Source organism: Stenella coeruleoalba, assembly GCF_951394435.1.
Source record: "Stenella coeruleoalba genome assembly, chromosome: 10".
Taxonomy (NCBI): Eukaryota; Metazoa; Chordata; class Mammalia; order Artiodactyla; family Delphinidae; genus Stenella; species Stenella coeruleoalba.
The window spans coordinates 56417688-56443086 of record NC_137156.1 but is presented as its reverse complement, the minus strand read 5'-3'; the positions used below and the strand labels follow the sequence as shown (position 1 = coordinate 56443086).

The 25399-nt window shown below is 42.9% G+C and overlaps 1 protein-coding gene across 4 annotated transcripts in view; it reads right to left on the bottom strand.

Moving 5' to 3' along the window:
• Positions 1-13750, bottom strand: part of GOLGA4 (golgin A4) — a 106106-nt gene extending 92356 nt beyond the window's left edge. For 3 of the 4 annotated variants that reach the window (XM_079934742.1, XM_079934743.1, XM_079934744.1), the window contains exon 1: positions 13115-13750. In XM_079934742.1, coding sequence (XP_079790868.1) covers positions 13115-13186 — 72 coding nt within the window. In that variant the 5' untranslated portion in view covers positions 13187-13750. The remainder of the gene's footprint in view (positions 1-13114) is intronic. The other variant, XM_079934745.1, reaches the window with a different exon arrangement.
• Between the last annotated feature and the right edge of the window lie 11649 nt (positions 13751-25399).

The window sequence follows — 25399 nt, the reverse complement described above, 5'->3', positions numbered from 1 at the left end:
AAAAATAAAAAAAAAATAAAATAAAATAAAGTTGTCAATTCAATCTTTAAAGTGCCATCCAGCTCTAATATTCAATATAATGAACTGCACAGGTAAACATCTCTCTAATCAAGTACCTTGCTTTAAGAACACCATGCACACCATAGCCCAATACTGAGATGCCAGTCCATTTGTTCTGTAAAGGAACACATGACTCCTATACAGAAACCCACAAGAGAAAGGGCCCCAAATTTAAACTAGGAGTCTGAGGTGTACTCTAAGGTGAGCTAAAAACAGTCCAAAAAGTATAAAACCAAAACTTCAAGACCCCGCATCACCCATAACAAGACAGATCTTAACTCATCTCCACAAAGAAATGTCTCAATGTCTTACCCTTTTGTAGTCTGTACAGCACTACCTAAAAAGGCATTTAATAAATATTTGTTAAATAAATGACTGAATGAACAAATGCAACCCTAATCTGTCAAGTCAGTACCTACTGCTGTGGCTATGCTAGAACAGAGAGGTCACGAGGAATGTTGCACACACATACACACACTCTACACACACATATACATATTCAGTTTACAATAAGTCTAACCTTTCTAATCAAGACAGATGTTCAATAAATGGTGCTGGGACAAATGGCCATCCATATGGGGGAGCAATATCAATCAGATCCTCACTTCATACTTAAGCTATATTAAAGATTTAAATGATTTTTAATTGAAATATAAGAGAAAATATGAGAGTCTATTTCTATAATCTCTGAATGGGAAAGAGACTTTTATGTCAGAAGCAGAAATCAAAAGGAATAGATTAATGGGGAGGAGGGGAAAACATCAACAAAACATGACAAAGTTTAATAACCTTTTTTTTCTAAACAGCTCTTGTAAAATGCTTGTAAGTCAGAACTCAGAAAACTCACCACCCCAGTCTTCTTTTCACCTAGGGCAGGTGACCTGAACTCCACCAATGAACATACCCACAGGAGAGTCTGAGTCATAAGTGGGTAATATGAGAAGACAGACATGCAAAATTAATACAGTTCATCAGCTGGTGAACATGGAGACACGGAGCTTCACGCAGTCCTTCACAAAAGCTGTCCAGTGCAAGATGCGATGCTGCCAAACTGAGGCAGCTGCAACATTCTTATTAGTGCAGCCCCCCAAGTGTGGCTGAGCAGAGCGATCAGCCCAGACTTTCAGGCCCTCCTGAAAATTCTCTAAGTCACCAACTATTCATTAATAGACCCCTTTTCTGCTTAACTAGCTGGACTGAGTTCTGTTGCTTACAGCGTAGAATTCCAGCACACACATACCTTCTAAAAGATGAACCAGAAAAATCAACATGTGATAGAAGGAATTAGCTATGTGCAGCAGTTACCTTAGGGGATAAGATATCCCTTCTCAATCAAGATAAAACAAACAGGAAGGCCTTAAAATTTTAAGCAACAAAATGGTTGAATGTGAAATAAAGCTGAAGCTTATCAATGTTTTAAATGTCTAGAAAATGTATGAAGCCAACATTGCGCTTAGAAAATGGGAAGGCAAAGCAGGGACAGTGTTTACCCAGGACTGAAACAAGAATCACAAGTATTCAGAGCACTTCAGAAACAGTTCTCACTGAAGTTGAGGGAAGTGCAATAACCCTTCCCACACCTAGAGCCATAAATTTCAAACCATGCCAGCTTCAAAGGCTGTAGTTGTTTCAAACGCTACCACTATGACCAGGAGAAACTCCATTTGTATCTACTTTTAAATGGTTATATGTAATATCTCCTTTAATAAAAGAGAGCCACCAGGACTGCCCTGGTGGTCCAGTGGTTAAGAATCCACCTTCCAATGCAGGGGACATGGGTTCAGTCCCTGGTTGGGGACCTAAGATCCCACATGCCACAGGGCAACTAAGCCCGCGTGCCCCAGCTACAGAGCCCACATGCTCTGGAGCCCCTGCACCACAACTAGAGAGAAACCTGCATGCTGCAACTAAGACCCGACGCAGCAAAACATAAATAAATAAATAAATAATTTTAAAAACAGACCAAAAAATAAATAAATAAAACAAAAGGGTCACTGAGAGGGCAAAAAGTTAGGAAAGTAATTAGAGAAGTAACACTAGGCTAAAGGATATAGCTCTTAGCTAACCCTCTCTGTTGTGATGTCATAATATCCAAAAAATTTGGGGGTTAATAATTCAGCTTTCCAAATGCCCAGATGCCAGGACAGGGCTACTTCAGACAGGGACCTTGAAATCACTTGAAAAGTACACCTCCATTGTGAATTTTTTTAAGTGGCACTATGTCTTTTTACTTTGGCCTCATGTGAGCCTAATCATAATTGGAGCCTCATCAGCTCTGGATAAGCCGGCAAAATCAAATGTTGGGGTTTATAAAGTTAAAGAATAGGTTCTAACACACACTGTCCTCCAAAAAGTAGTACCACGTGGCAAGGTTTGGCCTGGTGGCTTGTAGGTCTTCCTCTGGAGTTGCAAAAGTAAGGATCACATGAGGGAATGGATATGACTGTAAAGTATAAAACATGCATAAAAAACTAACTGTACTTGAGTGTTTATCCCAAAGTCCTGGATCTTTAACAGGCTATCCTCTCACTTCAAAATATATAAGGATTTAGATTCCTTCAAACTAAATTTGGTCTAATTAATTCTTATAGCTTAGAAATCTGTCTTCAGATTTCTCATGGCTATTTACCAAAAAAACCTGATGGCTATAACCAGGCTCAGAATTTATATTTTTATTGCCAACTAACTGATTTTAATTGACCATCGTCCTCAACTTCAGTATAAAAAACCCATTTTAGTCACTGTGGTATGCAGAATTTGAAGATGACCCCAAATGACCCTCACCTTGTGAATATATCACTGCCCTGATTATCTTACCTTACATAGCAAAAAGGTTTCTGCAGGTATATTTAAGGTTACTAACCAGTTGACTGTGAGTTAATTGAAAGGAAATTGTCTGGGTGGGTCCAACCTAATCACACAAGCCCTTCAAATGGCTCCAGAGTGCAGAGGCAGCAGCAGAAAGCAGAGAGATGTACTCCTGCTATCCTGAAAGAAAAGGCATGTGGGGGCCAAGTGGCAAGGAACTGTGGGCAGCCCTAGGAGCTGAAAGCGGTCCCGTTCAACAGCCAGCAAGAAATAAGGACCTCTGTCCTACAACCACAAAGGACTAAATTCTACCACGACCACATGAGCATGGAAGAGGACCCTCACCTCCAGATGAGAACACAGTTTGGACAATAATGATCTTAGTCTTATGAGACCCTGAGCAGAGAAGCCAGTCATGTCATGCCAGACTTCTGACATACAGATTGTGAAACAATAACTGGGTTTTTAGGCAGCAAGGTTGTGGTAATGTGTTATGCAACATTAGGAAGCTAGTACAGTCACCTTTAGGAATAATAAGCCTTGAACACCATGACTTTTCATTACCCATCAAGACTTTATCAGATGTCACCCTGATCCTCTCACACTCTCACCACACCAGGAGTAACTGTCTCTCAACCCTATGGTACAGAGACTACATCTACCCTTCAAGACAAATGCAACACCAGCACAGCACCTTAGCAGGCTCTGTTAAATAAAGAAGCGTTCTGTAATTACAAATGTTTTCAAATACTTTCTCTTTTGATTCTCACAACCAATCTGAAAGGTAAGCAGGACAGTTATCATCCCCAATTTCCTGACAAGAAAGTAAGAAGCTCACAGTGCTTATGTGGCTTGATCAGGTTGCATACTGCAAGATCTGGGTTAGCAAACAGGTCTTCTGAGCCCCTCATCCACTTCCCCAGTATTCTTTGGATCACTATTTCTCAAATTTTTTTCACTGGGACCCACAGTAAAACAACAACATCCTTTTCACACAGACACTTCTAAAACAAAAGTTTTATGAAACCTTAACCTTTACAACATAAGGTGCCACATTTTGACCTAATCTAGTCTTTCATTTAAAAAAAAAAAAAAGCTGATCCCAATCCACAGATTCCACAACCCACCTGAACTGCTTTCATCATACCATGTTGTCTGTATAAGAACAATGTTGATAAACATGGCCACTACTAAATCTAGAATACATCAAATATATCTAATATATTTTAAATATACCACAAAATAGAAATTAAAAAGCATTAATTCTAGGTTGAACAACAAAATCTAAACATAACAAAAACACAAATTTTGGACATTCACATTACTGGGAAGTTCTACATTAAAGTCAAAACTATGTTAATCATAGTTTATTCCATAAGGGGCTCTATTATCTGGGAGTTTTCATAGAAAGAATTACTCAAAATAGCTGAATTGTTAGATATCTATCTAAACTTATAGATTCAAGACGGTTAAACCTCACTAATACCTGAAGGGGTTTGGAGATAACAATGAGGTTTAACCATTTTGAATCTACACTTTTCTGAAATCAGGTTTCACCTTTCCGAAAATAGTAACTAATTCTAGTTTCCAAAGATAAAAGGAAATTGAATATAATTTAACATTTTCTAGGTCAGTTGTCATTCCTGTCAATATGCTACTTGTAGTATATCTTCTCTGTCCATTTTAGCCTGCTACTAGTTTAGAAACTAGATAACTACATTTATTGGAACTGTAGACAAAATAAGCATAAGGAAGCTCTAAGCGAGGGATTTTTTAAAGTATTCTTATGAACAACATACATTAACTATGAAATGTGAAGTTAGTGACATTAAAATTTTGGCTGCTTAGAGGCCTTTTGACACTACTCAGTTCTCAAGTTATGTCCCCAATAGATGATATGTTATTCTTACACAAGCATAACAAACACCTGGCTTCACTTCTCCCTCCCACACCCATGGTAATCAATCATGGCAAGGACAAAGCCGTAGACTCCTTCTCACCACAGCACTTCTGAAAGTCTCTGTCAAATCCATCCGACATCCCAGCTATAAAGGAATGGCCAAAGCAACTGGGAGTTGATGCTTCACATAAACCTCTGTATACTAGTTACCAAAATTATTAGAGCTTTCCATTACGTCTGTAATAAAGTACCTTCCACATCCTGACATCTAAATAGTAGTGCCGGAAATGAAATACTGCTGTTCATGTTATAAATGCTTACCTCTCAAAAACAGCCCTTCAATATGGCAAAATCCACTCAATCAAAAGTAATTTAAGGAGACTTCTAGTTAAACATAGTAGATTGGCTACATATGTTCCTATTTTCTCTCCCTCCCAAAGAGTTAAATTTCAACCAATTTTCAGAATACTGGATGTGAGTGAAAGAATACTAAAGTTACAGTACTGCTGGACAGCCACTACAACCCCACGGAGAAGGGAATAGTGATGAGAAGAAGCCTATTTTCATCCCCAGAACCCTAAAAAGACTTAGGACTTAAAGCTAAAGTTATAAAGCAAGATGAGACAGGATCAAAACCCGAAAGATTGGTTGAAAGATTCCCCAGGTCCCCTGTCCCACCTTACATAGCCTCTGAAGAAACAGAGGTTTATTTTCTGGAGCCAATGAGGCTTCAAACTGGGTGAAACCAAGCACAGTAAGACAGGAGAGAAGGGCAAAGTGCGTGACTAAACAGAGCAGGATTAGGCGATGTTCTGCACAGTGAACAGTGGAACCTCCAGCAGTCCTTCTCAGACCTGCTTCCAGAAACTTGGCAGCTAGGCCTCTGATTACCAACATGTAGATATTTCTCCCAACAATAAAACCAGTTTACAGCATGTCACCCACCAGTGAGCCCCAGTGTCAATCACATGCTACTTCCAAATAGCACCAGATTGTTAGTACCTAGCCCTTAAATATGAATAGATAGCCCAGAGCACTCAATAAAGAAAATTTCCAATGTAAGAGGGAGCCAAAAACAAGAAGAAAAAAAAAACCCAAAACCAAAAAACAAACATGGGACTTCTCTGGTGGTCCAGTGGTTAAGACTCCACGCTCCCAATGCAGGGGTCCTGGTTCAATCCCTGGTCAGGGAACTAGATCCTGCACACCACAACTAAGACCCAGCACAGCCAAGTAAATAAATAAATACACAAATTTTTTTTAAAAACCCTACCACAATAAAGATTAAAAGAAAACAGAAGAAAAAATCCCCATTATTCTCAGAGAGAGAAAAGATATATCACTATGTCAAGAGCAATGCTATGAAAAAGCAAAAGACAATAAGAATCAGCCTTTGGAAATTTAAAAATAGTGTAGCCAAAATTTAAAATTCAATTGAAGAAAACTAACACATTGTAAATCAACTATACTTCAATAAATAAATAAATATATAAAACAAAAAATTCAACTGAAGAGTTAAATTGAAGCACACTCTCAAAAACAGAATAAAAAAATAAAAATAGACTATAAAGGGTAAAAAATAATAAATGGGAATCTATCCTGAAGGCACAAAAGCTAACTAACTGGACTTTCAGGACAGAAGAGAAAAAACAAAGGGGAGGGAATTATCAAAGAAATAATACCTAAAAGTTTCCAAGAATTTAAGCACAGGAGTCACCACATTAAACCGTCCACTGGGTGTCCAACACAATGCAAAAATAAACACTGTTTACTTCTCTTCCTCCCCAAAACCCAAAAGCCATTGAAATAAAGGTTAAAAAAAATTAGAAAAGCAGACAGATTAACACTCTAGAACAAGAGAGAGAATACCACAGGCAAAAAGAAAATAAATTTTCGAAGACTCAAAGGCAAAAGGATTCAAACTGGTGGAAAAATCAGGGCAAAGGTAGCCATAACCCTGAACATGCACAGAAGCTCTGCGGGAGAGGAAGCAGCAACTTTCTGCAACAGGAAAAAAAAAATAAATCACAGTTTTAGACACTATAAAGGGAGATTACTGCTCTCAGCAATGTGTTAAGTGTCTGCAAGACAAAGAGGTACGTGGCGTCAGCCTCCCCCAACCCAAATAGATCTCCAGACAACAGTAACAGCCAAATATAAAGAGCAACACCTTGGAGGAGTTAGCGCTCCAATAGCAGGGGCTGGTACCACAAAGCAGCAGGATAACAATACGCCCCAGACCGACAAAGGCAATCCCAGTCCCACCCAGTTCATGCCAGTTTATGTTCCAAGATAACTGCCACTAGCGTCCCCATTCATTCATAAGAATGTTTGGATACTAAATCTTATGGTCACCTTTCAAAGCAGGACTCTCTGTGTTTTGGCTGGCCCTCGACACAGGAGAGTAGCAGGTAAGAGCAGAGAAAACCCATGTTAGCTACTGAAATAAACCACCCTCCAGGTCTTCATAAATATAAACAAACAACCAATAATAACAAGACATTTTTCTCAAAAAAAAAGAAAAAAGATAAACGATGACAAGTATGAAGAAATACAGGTATAACAAGTAACCCAGAGCAATCAGATAAATCAAGGAAGAGAACTTAAATATATATGTACGTATAATATATAACACTTATCTTGCAAGAGTTTTGAGAAGCTCTAGTTTCCGTTAAAACACAAGCTGCTACTAAAAACTGAAACAAAGCAACAAGCATAGTACTCTGGTTAAGAGAATGGGCTTTAGAGCAAGACTGTCTGGGTTCATATCTCGGCTTTACCGCTTAGCTGTGTGGTACTAGCTGTCTACCACAGACAAGTTATTTAACCTCCCTAGGCCTCAATTTCTTATCTGTAAAATGGGGATAATACAAATCCACACCTTTTATTATTTCATGTATTAATTTAGTTAATACATGCAATGCAGCAAGAAAGCACGTGGCTAAAAATAACTATCCAGTGTTGACTAGTGTTATTATTTGTGGAAATTAAATATATGATTAGGGTTTCCCTAGTGGCACAGTGGTTAAGAATCCGCCTGCCAATGCAGGGGACATGGGTTTGAGCCCTGGTCCAGGAAGATCCCACATGCCGCGGAGCAACTAAGCCCGTGCGCCACAACTACTGAGCCTGTGCTCTAGAGCCTGCGAGCCACAACTACTGAGTCCGCGTGCTACAACTACTGAAGCCCGCACACCTAGAGCCCGTGTTCCACAACAAGAGAAGCCACTGTGATGAGAAGCCCGTGCACCGCAACAAAGAGTAGACCCCGCTCGCAGCGACTAGAGAAAGCCCGCGTGCAGCAACGAAGACCCAACGCAGCCAGTAAATAAATAAATCAATAAATATTTTTTTTAAAAAGGAAGGGGCAACGGGAGAGGCCACAACAGAGAGAGGCCCGCATACTGCTAAAAAAAAAAAAAAAAAAAAAAAAGGAGGGGGACTGGGCTTCCCTGATGGCGCAGTGGTTGAGAGTCCGCCTGCCGATGCAGGGAACACGGGTTCGAGCCCCGGTCCGGGAAGATCCCACATGCCGCGGAGCGGCTGGGCCCGTGAGCCATGGCCGCTGAGCCTGCGCGTCCAGAGCCTGTGTTCCGCAATGGGAGAGGCCACGGAAGTGAGAGGCCCGCATACCGCAAAAAAAAAAGGAGGGAGACTTAAGAAAAAAAAGAAGAAAACTGGAAATTTTCTAGCATCAAGGAAAAAAGAAAAGATTCAAAGCTCAAGTTAACTACCAATAAAGAAAGAACAAGTTTGGAATTAGACTTTTCATCAGCACACATGATGCTAGAAGGAAGAAAAACAGTCAATGGTCTGAGGGAAACTTTTCAACCTGGAATTTAATAGCTAGCCAAATAAATGTTTAAGTGAGAACGTCTTCCTAATATTTTGTGGTTTAGAAGGTGAAGAAACCAAATGCTGTTAGCCAAAATCCTATACTTTTAAGAGCCCTGACCTTTATCAACACATTAACTGAATTTCTACATCAAAGTTTCCAGCCCTGCTTTCTCACCTGGGCCCAGGAGGATGCACTTTTGAATCTGCCTACAGCTTCCGTGGGATGTAAAGTTAAGGTATGTATAATTTGCATCTATGTCTTGGGGTCTTTGAACATCACAGTTTAACAAATTGGGTTAATTCATCCTGAAAGCTACAGAGACAAAGACTCTCTAGAATTTTTTCCTCCAGCTCTTCCTATCAAACTAAGAAGCAGATGAGAGAACTTTGTATGGCCCTTGCCCTATTCAAGTTTCACACAGATTTTTTAAATCACATGAACAAGGACTGTTTAAATTATTTAAAACATGAGAACTTAATGTATATTCTATATAAAGTAATACAAATAGCCACTATATGCTCCCTGGTCAAAGTACAGATTTATAAACATTCAAGACATTCTGATTTTTCTGATCCAATATTCTCTCTGGGAGTTACGCTTTTTAGATTGAGGCTAATTATTTTGCCAAGTGGCGTTTACAAAAAGCCTATTTTCCTTCAGAAAGTGACTCTTTCCTCTGCTGTCTGTGTAATTTTAAAAAAATGTCTATTACATAAACTATTATTTTGAGGCCCCACTCTAAAAAAGCTATAATTCTGCAGGTTTGGGGTAGGCCCACATTTTGCACTTTTTTTAATTTAATTTTTTTATTGTGGTAAAGTATACATAACATAAAAGTTACCATTTTAAACATTTGTAGGTGTACAGTTCAGTGGTATTAATTATATTTACACTGTTGTGCAACCAGCACCACTATCCATCTCCAGAACTTTTTCATCCTCCCAAGCTGAAAATCTGTTCTTATTAAACAGTAATTCCCCACTCCCCTCTCCCCTCTCCAGCCCCTGGCAACCACCATTCTATTTTTTGTCTCTATGAAACTGACTAATCTAGGTACCCCATACAAGTGGAATCATACAACTGTCCATTTGCGCCTGTGCTTTTTATAAAGTTTCAGTAATATTTGAAAAAGGCTGAAAATGTTAAAAAATATTTTTATTCATGGCACTACATATATCTTAAGAAGTCAGAAAGTATTCTACATTACTTTTTAATAATTTTTATCAAATTCATTCTGTAAGGAATTTAAAAATCCAAGTAGATATTTGTTGTTAAAAAAATATTAAATGGAGGGACTTCCCTGGCGGTCCAGTGGTAAAGAATCCGCGGGTTCGCTCCCTGGTCAGAGAACTAAGATCCAGCATGTCGCGGGGCAACTAAGCCATGTGCTGCAAACTACAGAGCCTACGCGCCCTGGAGCCTGCGCGCCACAACTAGAGAAAAGAAAACCCGCGCACCGCAACTAAAGAGAAGCCCACGCACCGCAACTTGAGAGAAGCTGTGGGCAGCAACAAAAGATCCCACATGCCTCAATGAAGATCCCGCGTGCTGCAACTAAGACCTGACGCAGCCAAAAATAAATTAAATAAATAAATAATAAATAAATCTTAAAATATATATATATTAGGGCTTCCCTGGTGGTGCAGTGGTTGAGAGTCCGCCTGCCGATGCAGGGGACGTGGGTTCGTGCCCCGGTCTGGGAGGATCCCACACGCCGCAGAGCGGCTGGGCCTGTGAGCCATGGCCGCTGAGCCTGCGCGTCCGGAGCCTGTGCTCCGCAACGGGAGAGGCCACAATGGTGAGAGGTCCGCGTACCGCAAAAAAAAAAGAAGGGTTCAAATAATCTTAGCACCAACCAAAGAGAAGTGACTGGGGACTACAGAAGGCTGTCTTTTATTGAATGCTTTCAAAAACTTAAGGGACCCTTATAGTGTTACTAACACTATTACTATTACTGAAAGTTTTGCAAATATTATGATGCAAATCGTTCATTTATCCCAGAATTATCAACACATGACAACTCACTCTACTTGAAACATCCCTATCAGGCAATCTCCCCTCTGGAAAGAAAGCTAAGAACAAGGAAGTATGCACACACAGGCCTCCAAAATCTCAAAACAAAGGTCTCAAACTTTGTGTTAATAACACTAAAATACACTAAAGAATCTCTTAGGTACTTGTCCTTATTTTACACAAAATTTTAGAAGTTTAGTGTCTTGTCTTGATTTAAAGCCCAAACAATTCAGAAGTTGGAAGAACAACACTGGGAAGATAGCAAGGGAGGCTACAAAGTAATTACAAAAAGTAGACCAAAAACAAATCCTCCTGAGTGGGTAAAAGGGAATTGTCTTTCACACACCATTAAATTCCTGAGGGCATGGTGCCGTCAACACAAAATAATTCATACTCAAAACTGGAGACATGGGCTTCCCTGGTGGCGCAGTGGTTGGGAGTCCGCCTGCCGATGCAGGGGACATGGGTTCGTGCCCTGGTGCGGGAGGATCCCACATGCTGCGGAGCGGCTGGGCCCGTGAGCCATGGCTGCTGGGCCTGCGTGTCCGGAGCCTATGCTCCGCAATGGGAGAGGCCGCAGCAGTGAGAGGCCCGCATACCGGGAAAAAAAAAAAAAAAAAACCTGAAGAAATTGATATTATACAAATTCAGGATCCTTTGCACGAGAAAACAAGGATATGTGTAATCTGTTATAAAAGGACTGTCCCATCAAAAAATATGTTTAATTCATGCTTGAAAGAAATCATTAACTCTGAAAACAATAATCCAGAACTTCGGGACTTCCCTGATGGTGCAGTGGTTAAGAATCTGCCTGCCAACACAGGGGACACGGATTCGATCCCTGGTCTGGGAAGGTCCCACATCCTGCAGAGCAACTAAGCCCGTGAGCCACAACTAGAGTCTGGGTGCCACAACTACCGAAGCCCACATGCCTAGAGCCCGTGCTCCGCAACAAGAGAAGCCACCGCAATGAGAAGCCTGCACACCGCAACGAAGAATAGCCCCCGCTCGCCACAACTAGAGACAGCCCGCGCGCAGCAACGCGCAAAAAACAAAACAAAAAAAAAAAAAAAACAACACTGAAGTGAACATCCATGTGGCTAACTGCTTAATACATCCTAAATTTTCTTAGAATAAATTTCTAGAGGTGGAATCCTGGATCAGTGATATGTATAGAGTCCCTTACATTCACTACCACGCCTGTTTCCCCACATTCCTCATCTGTACCTCATTTTTTAGTTTTTCCTTTGTTTCTTAAATAATGGTGTTTTGTAAAATTTAAAAGCTTGTGGTAAATGGTATGAAAAGTAAAATTTTAGTACTGAAATCTTAATCACTATTTACGTTTCACTTGGGAGAATGAACAAGCAAGCTTTCAGTACCATGTACCTATGTATCTCAACCACTGTTTCCCTCTAGGGGAGCTTTACATTTTTAGAGAACAACTTCAATTTACAGTTTCAGAATAAATTCAATAGTTGTTTGATTTAGTAGTTGTTAATTAGTTAGCTATATTTAAAAGTTGTATACGATAAATGTTATGTTAAAGATGTTTAGAAATGCCTCCAAATTAGTCAAAACAGCCTTTCTTGTAGAAACTCTAAAGTTAAGAGAGAGATTTGCTCCATCTGTTGAGACTCTGAAAGGCTGGGAAGGAATTTAGCAGACGCCCTCCCCTTTGCTGAAGGGACCACGTGCTGCCAGCACCCAAACACACGATCACAGCTGCTTAGGAAACTGCTTCTGCTTCTTTAAATTAACACTACTAACACGCCCCCTTTTTCCTGAAAACTGTCATTTCCTGAAGCAACAGCGTTCGTGAAAAACAAATATTAACGAGACTTGAAGAAGCAGAGCCGAGCTGCGGACAGGCGCAAGCCCTGCTGGGCCGCGCAGTGTCAGCCCCTCCACCCGTCCCGGATCAACCCAGTTATGCGAAGTGACTAACTCGTGACAGCCTCGGGCGCTGGACACCGGCCACACCGCCACCTCTTTCAGGTCCCAATGCTCCTGCAAGGAGCCTGGGCAGGAATGGCTCGACCCCTGGCCCTCACCCCTGGACCAGGGTTTGGAATTAGACTTCGTCACGGGCCAGGGGCCCCTCCGTACTCAATCTCGGGTCGGGGATCAGAGAGGGGACTTCAGTCGAGAGATCAGATGTTACAAGGGACCCTGGTTTTCCCATTCCGCCCTCATTCTTGAGTTGGGGTCTCGGATGGTTGGTGGAACCTTCGATATGGCTCAAAAATCATGAAAGATCGGAGCCCTTCTCACTTATTCTCAGACCGGGTTGGGCATTAGGGGAAATTACCAGAGATCAGGTATCACGAATCCAGCCTCCCCCAACCAGAACGGAGTTTTAGGATAGGGGACCCGGGTCAGGAATCACGGAGGACCCGGACCGCCCTAAGCTCTTTCCCAGTCCGGGGTCTGGGGGAAGCCTCAGGTTAGAGGTCAAAGGTCGGGGAACTAGGGGAGCTCGGCGGCCATAGTACCAGAGTAGAGGCCAGCGCCTGCTGGAACTGCTGCTGCTCCTCGCTGATCTTTTGCTTCAGTTTCTTGAACATGGCGCAACGCGGGTTCCTGAATGTGAATGAGACCTGAGGGCGAGTGCTCTGAGAGACCCGGCCGCGGCGGCGACGGAGGGTTCTCTACACCAGGGACCGCGGGGGCCGGGCCTCGCTTCTCCTCCTTGGCCTCGCGGGCGGGTCGGCACACTCGTCCTGCGGGTGTCGGCGTCGCCGCCGCCGCGTCTCTCTCTTCTGGGTGCCACCGGTTGGCCTCGGCCCCCCATCCAGCTCCTGCGGCAGCGGCGGCGGCGGCGACAACGGCACCAGGTGAGCGTGTGCCCAAGGCGCCTGCGCGGCCTACGTGGAGCTCGCCGAGGGAGTGCTACGGAGTGCCGGAGGGGACAAGCTGGAGTCGGGCCCGCACATGCGCGCTCCAGGGTCGCTCCCGGAAGATGCAGGGGTTTGCGCTGCTTATGCTCACTGCGAGCATAGATGCCCTCAGATCCCGAGCTACGCTGACGCACACCGGGGCTTCGGCGCTGCGAAGTCTGGTGGGGAGGGTGCTGCTTCTGTTGAGGACCGCAAGGCTGACAATTCTGCCGCAAAGAACCGCATGTGTGGGTGTCCGGGGTGCGAGAAGAGGGGACCCAGGGAACCTGCCGAGGGCTCTGAAGGATAGTGTACTTTTGTTCAGTATTTGTGGTTAGGATTCTCTGCCTTCAGTGTCTGGTACTCCTACTGCTTCCCAGAGGGGCCCTCTTCCCTTTGCTGGACTCTTCCAGGGTTCAAGAAGTGCCTGACACGGGGCTCCCAGGGTCCAGATGTTTCTGGCCGATATTGTAAGATTTCAATCTTTGGACATCGCCTTTATTTATTTTTTATTTTACAGAAATCATATATTTTCATATATTTCTTCAAAAATCTTTAATTCTAAGTGCCAGGTCCTTTCTCAGTCTTTAATAGAACAAGTAGACAAAAAAATTAGTAAGGATATAGAGAAGTTGGATCAGCTAACTTTGCCTAATTGATCTTTTTCGAAAAGACCCAACAACTGCAGAATACACGGGGGTTTTTTGGAATATTTATAGAACATTCCCCAAGATAGACCATGTGCTAATTTATAATACAGGTCTCAATTAATTTCAAAAGCTTAATATCACGTATTGTGTTCTCCGACCACAAAGTAATTAAATTAGAAATCAATAGCAGAGATATCTAGAAAGTCTCCAAATATTTGGAAATTATGCTGCACAGTTCCAAATAGTTGATGGGCCAAAAAGCAAAGCACAAGGGAAACTAGAAAATATTTTAAAAGAATGACAATGAGAACAGAGCATAGCAAAATTTGTGAGGTTCAGCTAAAGCAGTGCTTACATGGAAAATAATAGTATTATGTGTTTGTATTGCAAAGGAAATAAAGATTGAAAATCGATCATCTAAGCTTCCACCTTAAGAAGTTTGAAAAAGAAGAAAAAACTAAAATCGAAGTAAGTAGAAGGAATGAAATAAAAGATACTGAGCAAAACATCAATGAAATAGAAAACAGACAATAGAGAAAAACCAACAAGACTAAAATTTGGTTCTTAGAAAAGATTAATAAAATTGGTAAGCCCCTAGTAAGACTCATAGAAAAACAGTAATTATCAATATCAGGAGTTAAAGAGGGCTTATTGCCACAGATTCTACAGATATTATAAGGGAATATCTGACACAAATTATCAAAACCCAGATGCCCTTAGGTCAATGAATGGATAAACAAACTGTGGTACTTCCATACCATGGAATGCTACTCTGAAGTATAAAGGACAGAGTGTTGATACTCATAACAACCTAAATGGATCTCCTTAAGTTTTGTTGAGTGACCCAAAAGAAGCCATACATATATATCTTGCTCTCTGTACAGTCCCTGCGTCACCTACACCCTACTCACTTGACTGACCTCCCCTCTTAATCATAGACCTTCATCAGTAAATGCCTGCATACTTGCCCCCAGCCCCAACTAGTGATTGTTCTCATCTTTAGATCAGAATCTCGCCACTCTGATAGTTTACCAAAGGGGAGGTGAGGGGCACGCTCCTCTGCTGGTTTCCTTGGTAACCAATGAGCCAACCGGAAGTCAATTCTCCCTATAACTGGTAACCTCCCCTCTGCCTGGAAGCAAAGACTAGTGCTGTGTCCTGATGCACACAGTGGGGTGTCGCTCCAGGACCTTGTTTCAGACATGTAAGATCCCCCATCCATTAAACCACTGATGTCTCTGTCACTGACTCTGACTCTCTTTGGTCTTGAAGCTGGGCAAGTACAAGGCTTGCAGGCCTGTGGGATGCAGCCCAACAGATTCCAATTATATGACATGAAAAGGCAAAGGTATAGGGAGGGAGAATGGACCAGTGGTTGCTAGGAGTTGAGTGGGCCAGGACTGGGTTGGGGTAGAAGTGGTGTTAACTGCAAAAGGGCAGGATGAGGGAATCTTTGGGATGATGAAACAGTTCGTATCATAACTATAGTGGTAGATATACAACTTTGTGTGCATTTGTCAAAACCCGGAAAACTATATACCACAAACACTAAACTTCACTGTATGAAAACTTTAAAATGGAAATTAAAAACCCGAGGCTCAGAGAGGTTAAGAATTTCACCCAAAGTAACACAGCTTGGACATGGTGGAGGCAGCATTTGAACCCAGAGCTTTCATGGCTCTAAAGCCCATGCCCACACCACCCACCCACACTCACTGCCTCTGGATCCCTTACCATGGTGGCATAGACTACCATTGACATTGATTTCGCTATGTTCTCCAATACTTTGCTCCAAAATGATTTACTGATTGATATCCAGTGTCCTCACCAGCATATATTCTTTCCTGGTTGCAAAGAAAGAAGAAAAAAAAGGAAAGAAAAAATATTTTGTACACTGAGAGCACTTATCCACAAATGTGAAAGTGCTACAGCTGTGTTGTTCTTCACATACCAGATTTGCCAACATTTGTAAGGTTGGGGGGGATATATATGTATATAATATATATGCATACATATTTTGGCTATAGCAAGTAACAGATCTGGAGCGGACTGAAATACTTGTATTCCTATCCTGTTTTAATGTACTTCACCAGAACACTTTGAAACACAATATGTTTTTAATATTTATTTTGCAAAAGAAAATCTTATGGCTACGTAAATTAAAATTTTATGGGGGGCTTCCCTTCCCTGGTGGCGCAGTGGTTGAGAGTCCGCCTGCCGATGCAGGGGACACGGGTTCGTGCCCCGGTCCGGGAGAATCCCACATGCCGCGGAGCGGCTGGGCCCGTGAGCCATGGCCGCTGAGCCTGCGCGTCCAGAGCTTGTGCTCCGCAATGGGAGAGGCCACAACAGTGAGAGGCCCGCGTATAGAAAAAAAAAAAAAAAAAAAAATTATATGGGGACTTCCCTGGCAGTCCAGTGGTTAAGACTCCACAAGGAACTAAGATCCTGCATGCCACCGTAGCACGGCCAAAAACTTATTTAAAAAATTAGAGTTATAAAACAGTTGGAAGACCTGCCATGGAAGAAAGGTCTGCACATCAGTGTCTAAACTTTGACTGTGACTCTCCCAGGAATTTAGCTTACTTTTCAGCCCGGGGCCTTTTCTTTAAAGAATTTTTGGGTTTTTTTGGTATCTTTGTTTTTAATTTAATTCCCATTGTAGGCAGAAATAAGGAAACTAAGGAAAAGCGAAGGGCTACATTATTATTGCTATTGCAAAACGAAGAGCCAAAAAGTGACCTTCCCAGAGTCATATGATCTCAGTGACCGAAGTGGAAACTGACCTCAGGCTTCTTGCCCTTTATCCTGGTCTCCAACTGTAGTATGTTTCACATTTCCTTCTCCTCTCTGAGACACACCCTGCTCAATTTTTTAAGTTTTGTAATTGTTTACATATGTCCTAGGGCTGTTTACCCAGCTGATGACTCAACAATCTAATGAGAAGAGTCCTTGGAAGGGAAAACCCAACACTGGGCTGAGAAAAAAAAAATCTTATTTCAAGAATGAGGCCTCTTGGTAACAAAGAGAAGGGCTGAGGGAATGGAGGTGAAGTGTCAAATTCTCTGCTCCTACTGAATAACTATGTGATAATCAGACTCCTAAGTAAACAAATTCACTCTTGCAAATGTTTGGATCGTTGCCTCATGCTCAAGATACTGTGTGGGTGGAAACGCTGGGTAGTATAATGAATAAGCACAAAGGCATTAAACTCAACTGACTGGGTTCAAGTCGCATGTTTGCCATTTATTAGTTCTGTGATGGGGGAAAATGACTGAACTTTTGTATGTGTCAGTTTCTTCATCTGTAAAATGAAGATGTGTCATTGTATCCATCATAAATTTCCCATGAAGATTAAATGAGTATTTGGATAATGAGTATCTTGAAAAAAAAAAAGTTGGATTCATTCCTCACACCTGAAAAAATGAAATTATTAAATCACTAGAAGAAAACATTGGAAGATTTATTTTATACCCTGGAGTGCTAAAAGCCTTCCTAAGTATAGCACAAAATCCAGAAATTACAAAAAAACAGTTTATATGAATGGTTTTCTTTTTATTCTGCATGCCAAAAAAATGCTATAAAATAATGAAATGTTGTATAATTCATTGTTCTATAGTAATCACATAATAACATGGATGAACCTTACATAATGTTGAGCCAAAGAAGGCAAACAAAAGAATGTATACTCCTTTACTTCATGTAGGCAAAACTAACCTATGGTGTTAGAAGTCAAGAGAAATATTGTCTTGGGGTGTAGGAAAGGCATAACAATCGGGAGGGAAGTTTGAGGTGCCTGCCAGTAGTATTCTTTGTCATTGGTGGTGATGACATAGATATGTTTGAAATATTTCTGTTTCCTGATTGTAGTGGTGGGTACACAGATGTTAGAACACAAAGAACTGTACATCAAAATTAAAATTCAATTTTACTATACGTAAATTTAAAAATGATAACAGTTTGCCATGAAAACAAATAAATAGGCACAAAATTAAAGAAGAATGAGGCAGCTCTGTGCAAACAGTTATGGGGAGATCTCAAGATGTTTCATTAAGTCAGAAACCAAAGCGCACTACAGTGTATACAGCACACTATCATTAGTGCGATTAAAAATTATATTCAGGGCTTCCCTGGTGGCGCAGTGGTTGAGAGTCCACCTGTCGATGCAGGGGACGCGGGTTTGTGCCCCGGTCTGGGAAGATCCCACATGCCGCGGAGCGGCTGGGCCCGTGAGCCATGGCCGCTGAGCGTGCGCGTCCGGAGCCTGTGCTCCGCAACGGGAGAGGCCACAACAGAGAGAGGCCCGCGTACCGCAAAAAAAAAAAAAAAAAAAAAAATTATATTCATATATATGTGTGTTAGGTTAAATTGCATGAAGTTCCTGATTTTTAACTTCAAAAATGGCAATTTCATATGGTTCAACATATGTGTATGTATATTTGTAAACACATAGATATTACAGAATATATCTGGAAATACACATAAGAAACCAGTGACAGGAAACAAGGCAGCTGGAAGTATTAGTAGTATCCTTTTCTATCTTTCAAATTCATCCCCCAAGCATGTATTTACTGTTCAAAAATTAATTTTAACATGAAAAAAAAAAAGTAGTCAATGGAGCAATACCTTTGAAATTTTGAAGAGAAATTGTTTTCAATCTCATTTTTTTAACATCTTAATTAGAGTATAATTGCTTTACAATGCTGTGTTAGTTTCTGCTTTATAACAAAGTGAATCAGTTATACAGATACACATATCCCCATATCTCTTCCCTCTTGCATCTCCCTCCCTCCCACCCTCCGTATCCCAGCCCTCTAGGTGGTCACAAAGCACGGAGCTGATCTCCCTGTGCTATGTGGCTGCTTCCCACTAGCTAGCTATTTTACATTTGGTAGTGTATATATGTCCATGCCACTCTCTCACTTTGGCCCAGCTTACCCTTCCCCCTCCCCATATCCTCAAGTTCATTCTCTAGTAGGTCTGCGTCTTTATTCCCGTCTTGTCCCTAGGTTCTTCATGACCATTTTTTGTTTGTTTTTTAGATTCCATATATATGTGTTAGCATACGGTATTTGTTTTTCTCTTCCTGACTTACTTCACTCTGTATGACAGACTCTAGGTCCATCCACCTCACTACAAATAACTCAATTTCGTTTCTTTTTATGGCTGAGTAATATTCCATTGTATATATGTGCCACATCTTCTTTATTCATTCATCTGTTGATGGACACTTAGGTTGCTTCCATGTCCTGGCTATTGTACATAGAGCTGCAATGAACATTGTGGTACGTGACTCTTTTTGAATTATGGTTTTCTCAGGGTATATGCCCAGTAGTGGGATTGCTGGGTTGTATGGCAGTTCTATTTTTTAGTTTTTTAAGGAACCTCCATACTGTTCTCCATAGTGGCTGTATCAATTTACATTCCCACCAACAGTGCAAGAGGGTTCCCTTTTCTCCATCAATCTCATTTTTTTGAGCCAAATTATTAATCAATCACGTACATGTCCATAAATGCTTAGGAAAACTATTGAAGGATACACATCAAACTATTAGCTTTGGATCGGTGAACTCTGAACACTGGGATTAATTAAAACAGGGGAAGTGCAATATCGCTTTTTGCTTTGTGTGTTTCTTCATGCTTTGAATATTTAAGATGTAAAATATATACAACACCCAGCACCAAAGATGTGGATATTTTACTCCAGAATCTAGAATTTCTAGTCTAGATTTTCTAGGGGGAACAAAAGTCATGGTTTACATTGTCTAGTGCACAGTATTTCACTCCAAATAATCTTATTAAGCATCTCTTTTCTCCTCGGACCACCCTACCCGCTGCTCAGTGGTCAGTGTCTTAATCTCCCCTTGCGGACCTCAGCCTTGTTTGACCCCACCCTCCTCCACCAGCTCCAAGGCCTCTGGCAATCTGTCTCTCCTTTCCTGAAGCAGCGCTTCCCCTGCCCCACACCCCCAGTCTTCCATCCCCACATCTATCACTTAAGTCTGTCCTGGACAGGAGAGGCAATTGTTACAAGAAGTTGATTTTGCACTTAGCCAGAAAAAGTGGTTACTAGGCACTGCCTCCTTTGGAGAAAGAGAGGACATTCTAAACACTAAGTCTTTTTCTGTCATCGATAATCCTGAAAGGATCATACTTTTTTTTTTTTAATTTACTTTTGGTTGCGTTGGGTCTTCGTTGCTGCGTAGTTGCAGCGAGCGGGGTAGCGCTACTCTTCGTTGCAGTGCGTGGGCTTCTCATTGCAGTGGCTTCTGCAGTGCAGAAGCGGGCTTCTCTTTTTTGCGGAGCACGGGCTCTAGGCGCACGGACTTCAGTAGTTGTGGCATGCTGGCTCAGTAGTTGTGGTTTGCAGGCTCTAGAGCGCACTCAGGCTCATTTGTGGCGCACAGGCTTAGTTGCTCTGCGGCATGTGGGATCTTCCTGGACCAGGGCTCGAACCCGTGTCCCCTGCATTGGCAGGCAGATTCTTAACCACTGTGCCACCAGGGAAGTCCAAGGATCATAATTCTAATTTAAGAAAATTAGAGCTAAAAAAGAAAGACTTTTTACTGACATTTTCTTAACCATGGAGATTTGTTTTCAACATGTAAGCTAAGGATCTTTAGTTTAACCAGGGGTTCCAGGCACTAGGCTCCTTTAGAAATAGATGAAGAAAACGAAAGTGAATGAGGCATAATTCAAAGAAACAGGCTTGGCTTTTCAACCCAGAGAGAAAAGGAAAGGTGGAACACATTTGTGAGGGTTCAGGACGCTCGCGGCTGCACCTTTTAGACCTTCAGAAGAGAAAGAGCATGTGTGTCCACCTTCTATCAGGGGTCATTACCTGCCAGCTACCCTCCACAGTTCCAACGGCAGCCAGGAGGTGCTGGGTCAACCTCCCCTCACACTGGGCAGACACCAGGGGCCTCTAGACTCAGTCAAAACCTCCACCCACTGCACCTCCAGGCCAAGCTGCATCTTCACTTGTAAAAGGCTGAAAGGCAGAGAAGCATTCCTTCCCCGGGGAGAGCTCTCACCTCAGACCACCCCTGGCACACCAGTTCCACAAGTCCCCAAAGGGACACCCAGGTGTGGAATCTCCACCTGCCTTGCATTCTCAGCCTCAGCATTGTCTGCACTTCCAGACACAGTATAATTCTCATCCCCTGTCTTGATCATAGGACACTTGAGGGGTGACGGCTTTCAACATACCTATACAAACACTCATGAGATATTCTGAATAAATACATTTTCTTTCTCTCAGACTTTGAGGCTTACATTTCATTACACAATCATCTCGCAAAAATCATACTCAGTAAACTGCCCTCTCTAAATGTCCCAGAAGTGTGTGATTCTAGAATCCAATTCTTTCTCCCTTTGAAAGGGCATTATTTAGGGTGCAATGGCCCGCTACTCGAACAGTCTTTGAGAAAAAGACAGTCTCTCTCTTGTATCTTTTCCTGTTATATATGAAAGAATTGCCTGTCCTCCTAGGGCCAAGGGACAGATGCCGGGGTGAGATGTAGCTCAGCTGTGTGGGATGACTGTGAAAATATGGACATTCACTGTCACCAATTGTGACAACTCAGCAGCTGGCCTAACCAAGACTGATCATGGAGGCGGCCAAAAAAATTTGTCCCCAACCTGTTCCCAGATGAAGAGGTTTCTGTTGGGGACAACTCCTCTGACCCCCATCCAGCAGCTGCCCGATAACACTGACTAATTGGTGACTTAACTGACAACCACCAGAGAGAATCACTCATGTGCAGAGAGAAGGATTGTCCTCTGGAACTGGCCTTTTTCTCTATTCCTAAAACTTGCTCACAATCCCTAGGGTGGAGGACATTGGACTGCAAAGGAAAACACTGTTAGAGTGAAGGTTGGTGAGGGCTCATGATACCAGTGGGCTGCCGTTGCCTCCTGGTTTCCAGTATGTTCCCTGATGTGCCTTGTGCAAATCAAGTAGAGTTCACCTATCTGAGACTGGTGTGCCACCCCTGCACGGTGCTCTGCCTACATCCAGCCCCTCTCCCTGTATATATATCCCTGTACACAGCCTGAGGTTTGGCAACAGAGGGCAGCCCCTGGCCCTGCCACACCTAGCTAGTCACTACCCTTAATAAATGTTGCTTGGAATAGAAAAGCAAACATACAAAAGTTCTCAAACGTTCTTCCTGCCCCTAACCCCATTTTCTGATACCTCCATGTATCAGTCAGGGTCCACTCAGGAAAACACATCCATGCCAGGTATGGGGAACTGGTTATATAGGTATTGGAAAAACCAAAAAGCCAAACAAGGAAGGCAACCTGGAGATTAGCAAGAGCAGGGAACCGCTACCATCCTTGGGGTTGGAGGAACCAGAGCAGGAGGCAGTGTTAGCATATGGTTTCAAACCAGGTTTCAAACCAGGAGCAGGATTGAAACCAGGTTTCAAACCAGGAGCAGGATTGAAACCAAGAAGGTGGTACCACCTCGCTGGAAACACTCCCCTCCTCCCTGGAAACACTCTCCTCCTCCCACTCTCAATCTGCTGCCAGTGCTTTCCCACTGGCAGCACCCAGTTGGCAAGGGAGCCTGGGAAACATAGTTGTAGGGTCAGCCACTTGCAATACGAAGAGTGGAGTGTGGAGCTGAGAACAAACTGGAAAATCACTGGCACATTCTGAAAAGGTCACTTCTGCAACAATTAAGAGCTCAGAATCCTCTACAAGCGGACTCTACACTCTGGTCAGACTTTCTCGCCCAGGGCAAAATTCATAGAGAAAGGGAGTCAGATGCTGTCTCCAAGGTGGGACCAATGACTTTGCCCATTTGCCCAGTGTTTGCCAAAGAGGGTCCTTGGAAAATGAGTTTGAGGAAATGTTAGCAGTTGCAGAAGCTAGGGAGGGAGGGAAAGTATCTGGGAAAACAGGGTTTTTTAGGGGAGATTAGATAACTGATTTGCATTTTTAGAAGAGAAGGCTGGTTGAGGTTTAGAGCAGGGCTACTCAAGCTTTACTGTGCATGCACATCACCTGGGGATCATGTTAAACTGCAGGTAATTTAGCAGACTGGGGTGGAGCCTGAGATTCTGCATTTCTAGCAGGCTCCTAGGTGATGCCCATGATTCTGGTCCACTGAACACATTGAAAGCAAAGATTTAGGGAGACTCTTGAGTTTGTGTAAATACTGATTGGAGAGATCCATGAGAGAGAAAGTTTTGATCCAGAAAGAGATGAAGACAGAAGAGGCAGTGTGCCTGCGCGTCCCGAGGATCTGTCTCTTGTTTCAAGTGCTTGGACAGAACAGACCAGAGATGCCCCTCCTTCCAGCCTCTGACCACCCATCAACTTCTTTTCCATTCTCAACCTCTGGGACTATCTTCTCAGCTGTGCTCTGCCTCAGGGACTAGCCAACACCATTTTTTGTGCTTAGGTTCTTATTGACCAACCATAAGCTCAGATTCGTTAGAATTATTCCACCCAGGTGGAGGTCACCATCAACCACCTACTCAACCTACACCTGCAGGCCTCCGTCATCTACCTCTCCCTGGGCTTCTATTTTAGCCACAACGATGTGGTTCTGGGGGGTGTGGACCACTTCTTTCTCAAGTTGGCTGAGGAGAAGTGTGAGGGCACCCAACATCCCTGAAGATGCAAAACCAGTGCAGCGGCCGCGTCCTCTTCCAGGACATGCAGAAGCCATCCCAAGATGAGTTGGGTGAGACCATGGAAGCTGCCATGGTCCTGGAGAGGAACCTTCCAGGCAGGAAGTCTTTTAAGGCTAATGTCTGCAAAATCTGAGAAAAGAGAATAAGCAATGGCATTTTCCTCTCTGTGGCTTGACAAAGCACAGTGTTGCCCCTTTACAAGCAAGGATAGAATTGAGCTAGTCTTCTAAATATTTGGTGGCAGAATCCATCAGTACCAGCCTATTTCCTTGGTTGTTGTTTCCCTTCTGTCCACAGCTGCAGCCCAGCCTCCTGCTCCCAGGTCCAGTCAGAGCCTGATAAAGGGGGCAGCTGACTAGTTCCAGACTGACCAGAATGCATGATGTTCCTCCATTCTGGATGCAAGGACCCAGTTCTGATCACTGAGCTCTAGTCTCATCAAAAGTATCACATCCCAGCATCCCCAGGTGTTCTCATTATTTGGCTTTTGCCTTGTCTGTTTCTGAATTCTTATCCCGGAATGCTGCCTAGGACCTCCTTCTGCCTCTGCCTCTGTGGACCATAGATCTACTCCATCTCTCAGGCCAGTGGCCAGCATCTAACCACCCTCTGACCCAGCTCCTTGGATTTTGCTCATCTAGAATTCCTATCTTTTTGCCATGCTTATTGTAACAGTTTCAGGAGGCTGAGTTAGTAACCTCTTACTCTCCTTTCAAGTTCTGAGCCAACTGAGAGATAAACACAAAAGTAAGACAGATGGAGAGTAAAGTATCAGCTTCATAACTGATAGGAATGATATGAAGTAAGTGACCTGTTACATGACTCATACACTTGCCAATAACCTTCACTCCAGAATTAAACTAATCATTCAGCAGAGATGGAGGCTCAAGCATGCTGCCCCAGCCTCTGAACCCTGATGACCATCCTAGGGCTTGGGCTGGGCAGCAGGCTGCCAGCATCATGTCCACATCACCCAGTCCCCGGTGACCATTGCCCCTGGTCAACTTCACCCAGCATCTCCATTGGGGTCCCCTAGAAGCAGAAGCTGAGACAATGACTCAAGTGCAAGTAGTTCATTTGGAAGCTAAAGAAACACCAGTAGGAAGGGAAGTGAGACCGTATGGGAAAGGCAACCAAATAAGGGGGACTTGGACATTATCAAGCCAGTTACCATGGAGACAAATGGAACACAGTCATGATGGGGAACTCTGGGAGCCAGTGTAGACTTACACTCAGGTATTTCCTCCCAGAGGGATGAGGAGCTTTGGTATTTATACTAACTTCCATTCATTGTTAGTAGGGGATTTCCTGACAGTCCAGTTGTTGACTTCACCTTCCAATGCAGGGGGTGCAGGTTTGATCCCTGGTTAGGGAGCTAAGATCCCACATGCCTCATGGCCAAAAAACCAAAACAAATTCAATAAAGACTTTAAAAATGGTCTACATCAAAAAAAAATCGTAAAAAAAGATTGTTGGTGGAAGGCTAGTGGGGAGAGGGGGGAGGGGGAGGGGAGGGACAATAATTCCTGGACACCTGCAGCCTGTCACACAGGTGAGCAGAGTGGGCTTCAGTGGCCAGAGAACAGCCTCAGAGAGAGTTGCTG